At 26.6% G+C, this 6,000-nt stretch overlaps 2 protein-coding genes across 2 annotated transcripts; both read left to right on the top strand.

The window, feature by feature from the left end:
- Positions 1-3,518: 3,518 nt before the first annotated feature.
- On the top strand, positions 3,519-4,157 carry GO595_003652 (26S protease regulatory subunit 7; the record flags this gene model as incomplete). Its single annotated transcript, XM_067916696.1, has 1 exon — positions 3,519-4,157. The coding sequence occupies one exon, from the start codon at positions 3,519-3,521 to the stop codon at positions 4,155-4,157; it is 639 nt and encodes a 212-aa protein (XP_067776193.1).
- A 110-nt stretch (positions 4,158-4,267) lies between these two features.
- GO595_003653 (26S protease regulatory subunit 7) lies at positions 4,268-4,783 on the top strand (the record flags this gene model as incomplete). Its single annotated transcript, XM_067916697.1, has 1 exon — positions 4,268-4,783. One exon carries the CDS (start codon positions 4,268-4,270, stop codon positions 4,781-4,783), a length of 516 nt encoding a protein of 171 aa, XP_067776194.1.
- Positions 4,784-6,000: the final 1,217 nt, after the last annotated feature.

Below are 6,000 nucleotides of genomic sequence, written 5' to 3' on the forward strand. Positions count from 1 at the left end.
TAAATTATTTTTTTTAATGTAGAAATTAAAGATATCAAGAAATTTTTATATAATTATTAACATTTATCAATTCTAATTGTTGAGGCTATCATAACAATTGTTTTCACAATATGTCGAGTTATAGCTTTATTTGTTCTATCCCATTGGCCATCAATTATCTTACTACTAAATGGTAATGCATTCAACACAGCAACAATACCTTCTTTAGGTACTTCTTTCTTTTTGATAATAAATGGTATGCCATCATCCCAAACTAATTGATATGCTTCTCCTTTTGCTCTAATCATTAATCTTGCTGTTTTACTACCAGCAGTTACTTTTAACTTCTTTTCTAATTTAAGAAAATGGCAGCATTCGATAGGATTTTTTTCGATTAATTCAAATGGTAAAATTGATTTCATTGGTTCACCTATACCAAAATCATCTGATCTAATTGCACCAAGTCCCATCATTACTCCACCACCATTTTTAAGGAAATCATATAAATCTTTACTTAACTTATCTGGATTCCAAAATTTATAAAACCCAAACACAAAAATTGAATTAAACTCAGAAAAATTAACGTTAAACTCTTTATCGGCGCGGACCGTTACAACATGTGGAAGTGAACAATTTATAAACATTAATTTGACATCTTCAAGTGCTTCATTATCACATGCTCCTAATAGTAAACATCGTACATTACTTTTTGGTATTTTTCTTGGTAAAGAACATTGAAGGTCAAGTGATTGTTTACATTGAATAGGAACTATTTCGGATTCAAGAAATTGTTTAATATAGTTTTGTGACATTAGATCTGCTCGAACTTCATTGAATAATAAATCAATTGGTTCATTTGGTTGGTTTTTATGAACAAGTAAAATAAAATTGTATATTTCATCTTCACTCGCTGCATTTAAACAACTCTCATGTAAAAGAGGTGAAAGATATGTGACAGGAAGCATACTAAGTTTGTTCTGATCAAGGTGACGCCAATAATGAATGATTTTAGAAATACAATATTTGCAATTCCAATCTTTGATTGTACCTATATTATAAAGTGAAATAATACCATTGTGATGCGTCTTCATTGAAAACATTTTAGTAAGTATTTCAAATTGATAGTTTCCGATTTTAGAAGAATTATCAGTTATGTATCTTTCAATTATATCACATAAAGAGCCAATTTGGGCAGAATCAGGACGATTGACATAAGCGCGCTTGGCAATTTGATGGAAAATATTAAAATTAAGATTTGAAAAATAAGAACAATCTAGCGAGCCAATGTTTTTATAAACGATATCAATAAGAATATCTAATGTTTTTGAGCTGTCAAGGAATTGGTTTCCTAATTTGCTAAGAATTTCTAATGAAGCTAATGGGCTTAATTTATTTCCAGAAATGAAATCAGTACATTGTTGTAAAATACTTGGAATTGACCATAAAGTTGAAATTCGATAAATTCCTGAAATATTTTCTTCATTGATTTCAATTGGTTTCAAAGTATACATATATTTCAAAATCGGATATATATTTTCAACAGCCCAATCAGGCAAACAAATACAAACTTCTTTTTCTTCAGGCATTGATATAAAAAAATTATGAAAATAATTTGAAAAATAGTCTAAAATGAATCGGTGGACTGGGATTCTAAATTGAGATGATTGTAAATTTGGAATAACTATGGAAAAATCACTAAATCTTGAGTTACAATAAAGTGGTTCAAAGTCAAAAATGAGAGGTTTTAGGGGATAGTTTTCATCCATTGGAACCGAAGTTACGAGAACGTTAAATAATGATCATTGATTATTTGAGTTGTATTTCCTTTTATTCGGACTTACATATATCAAGGAATACAATATAAACACAAAACTAAAGATTATTCAATTCGCTTCTTTTGGATTTGAAAAAAATGGTAAATATAACCTTACTTTTGCTCGAGAAAATTTATCATTAAGAATTTTTTTAGCAAACAAAAATGAAACGATTTCATTGGCATTGCGTTCACCTACTCTACAGACAATATGCAAAGATGAAAATTTTTTTATTTCAAATTTAAATTTTTCCTTTTCAAACATTTCAAAACCGATTTCATGGATTGGAACCATTGATAAAAAAGGTGTTTATCAACCAATATTCTTAAATTGTCATAATACTAACAAAACAATTTTTCATTTACGCCTAAATTTCACGAATCCTTCAGCATTAATTGATTATCGTGATTATGGATATTCAAAAATGTATTTCATATTTGGTATTATTTATATTTTTATATCTCTTGTCTGGATCCTCAATACGATATATTTTATCAGTCATATAAATCTTATACAAGCATTATTTTCAGTTACATCTCTTTCAAACTCAATATTTTATTTTCTCTGTTCAAGGAATTGGAGCAACAAAAGAGTTGGGAATGAATTTCCTCGTTTAATACAAAGTTTTTATCATTATTTTTCTGAAGCGCATTTTACAATTTATTGTTCATCAATTCTTTTTGCTTTATCAGGTTTATGTACCATACGTGAATCAATAGATATATATGAGTATGTGAATATAATATTTTCAAGTGCATTTTTCATTTACGGAATTTTTTCAAGTGAATTTGCTGAAGAAGTTTATCAATCATTAATATTAATGGGACTTGTGAATGTCGGCGCTATTATGGTTTTTTATAATTTCTTTAGGTATATGTGTTTCATTACTGACCTAAAGGAATTAAGACAAGTTCAAGAAGATGAACAACTGAAGAAAAAGTTTAATTTGATTTATTCATTTTCGAGATTGTCAATAATTTTGGTTTTGGTTTCGTTGGGCGTATTTTGCTTTTTGGCATTTGCTGACTCGTGGGATATTTATATATTTGCTGATATACACGTCTCTTTGTTGTTGTTAAATTTCATTGAAATGTGGGTGTTCATGTTAAGAAAAGATTACTTGTTCGTACAAGTAAAGGAAGAAGATGAATTAACATTGTTAAATATGGAAGAGCCAAAATCGAATTCTTTGGTGCTTTTGTCCTAATTTATGTTTAAAGCGGTGAATTTGTGGATAATTTATTAAAATAGATATTACATATTTTTATTTTTAAGTCTCATTTCTCTTAAAGATTTAAAAACATAATAACTTCACAACTCAGATTATATATTAAATTACACAAAAAAAATGTTATTTTCAGAGAGTAATAGCAAATATAAAGGAGGGGCCTTGAACCAAGCTAACTTAATTTGTATGAATTTATTTTGATTATAAAAAACAATAATTAGATAATAAAAAATGTTGCATATGATCATTTGCTTGAAAAATTTATTAATCAAGCTATCGACCTAATGCTTTGAGTGCGGCTGTCGCATCGCCCTTCAACCACGAGGTATTGGGTAATAAACAACCACTAAAACATTTGAATTGACAAACTTTGGTTGGTTGTGCTAAAAGTGCCAATACTACTTTTCCTTATTTTTTATAATTGGTCGGCGAATTCTTTTTCGTATATTTGAATGCGATTTGAACGTCCAAGTGTCAGTTTTCATAATTTTAGTCTGATGACCCAAGAAGAAAAAGATGACGACTTTGTTCCATTAGATGAAACAGATCTCGCAATTATGGAAACATATTCAAAGGGGCCATATGCGAAAGAGATCACAGAAACAGAAAAAGAAATCAAAAAAATGAGATCAAGCATTGATACAATCAGAGGAGTTAGTAGTAGCGATACCGGATTTCTTCCAATGAATGAATGGGATCTTGAAAAAGATCGAAAAATGCTTTCAGAACCGTTTTTATATATCGGAAATTGTGATAAAATTTTACCACCAGTTCCAAATGAGAAACAACATTACATCGTTTCATTACCTCATGCAGGAAAATATGTAGTTGAACTTTCCAAAAATGTTGCACCATCAGATATCACAGAAAATCTTCGAGTAGGTCTTGATCGACGAGTTCTCAGTATTACGCTTCCACTTCCGCCAAGGATCGATCCAATCGTTACAACGATGCAAGTTGAAGAAAAACCAGATGTAACATATGCAGATATTGGTGGCTGTAAAGAACAAATCGAAAAACTTAAAGAAATCATAGAAATGCCTTTAATGCATCCAGAGCGCTTTGAGAAGCTCGGAATTGATCCCCCCAAAGGTGTTCTTTTCTATGGTCCACCTGGAACAGGAAAAACTCTTTAGCTCGTGCAGTAGCCAACAGGACCGACTCTGTCTTTATCAGAGTCATTGGCAGTGAGCTTGTACAGAAATATATTGGTGAAGGCGCAAGAATGGTTCGTGAAATCTTTAAGATGGCTCGAACCAAACCAAGTTGCATTATCTTCTTCGATGAGGTCGATGCATTCGGTACGACCCGTTCTGGTGACGAAGACGGCGCTGGACAGGAGGTCCAGAGGACGATGCTCGAGTTGATTTCGCAATTGGACGGTTTTGACAGCAGGGGGAACGTTAAGGTTTTGATGGCGACGAACAGACCGGACACATTAGACCCCGCTTTGATGCGTCCGGGAAGGCTTGATCGGAAAATTGAGTTTTCTGTGCCAGATTTAGATGGTTTGGTACAAATATTTAAGATTCATACAAGATCAATGAGCGTTGAAAGAGGTGTTAGATATGAGTTATTGGCAAGATTATGTCAGAACTCTACAGGAGCTGATATTAGAAGCGTTTGTACAGAGGCAGGTATCATTGCGATTAGATCGAGAAGAAAAGCGATTTCAGAAAAGGACTTCTTGGATGCCATTAATAAGGTGATCAAAGGGTACTCGAAGTTCTCGGCCACTCCGAAATATATGCAGTACAACTAAATAAATATATCAGTCAAAGAAATAGTTTTTTTGATTTATTTATGTACAAATTCCGCATACAACTTAAAAACCATCGAACCAATGATCAAATTTATCGATTTAAGAGAGATACATGTTTCATGAAAAATGAGCTTCAAAATTTATATCAAAGCGCCATAAGAAACTTTCTCTCTTGGAAAGATGTCATTCATAGAAGCATTTTACAACCTATAAAAAGTATATACATACATGCCAAGCATAATTAATAAATTTTTATGGTATCATATTTATATTATATTATATTATATTATATTATATTATATTATATTATATTATATTATATTATATTATATTATATTATATTATATTATATTATATTATATTATATTATATTATATTATATTATATTATATTATATTATATTATATTATATTATATTCTATTCTATTATATTATATTCTATTATATTATATTCTATTATATTATATTCTATTATATTATATTATATTATATTATATTATATTATATTATATTATTATATTATATTATATTATATATTATATTATATTATATTATATTATATTATATTATATTATATTATATTATATTATATTATATTATATATATTATGTTATATTATATTATACTATGTTATATTATATTATATTATATTATATTATATTATATTATATCATAGTATATCGTATTATATTATATTATATTATATTATATTATATTATATTATATTACATTATATTATATTATATTATATTATATTATATTATATTATATTATATTATATTATATTATATTATATTATATTATATTATATTATATTATATTATATTATATTATATTATATTATATTATATTATATTATATTATATTATATTATATTATATTATATTATATTATATTATATTATATTATATTATATTATATTATATTATATTATATTATATTATATTATATTATATTATATTATATTATATTATATTATATTATATTATATTATATTATATTATATTATATTATATTATATTATATTATATTATATTATATTATATTATATTATATTATATTATATTATATTATATTATATTATATTATATTATATTATATTATATTATATTATATTATATTATATTATATTATATTATATTATATTATATTATATTATATTATATTATATTATATTATATTATATTATATTATATTATATTATATTATATTATATT

The sequence above is a fragment of the Histomonas meleagridis genome, assembly GCF_020186115.1.
Source record: "Histomonas meleagridis strain 2922-C6/04-10x chromosome Unknown contig_224, whole genome shotgun sequence".
NCBI lineage: Eukaryota > Parabasalia > Tritrichomonadida > Dientamoebidae > Histomonas > Histomonas meleagridis.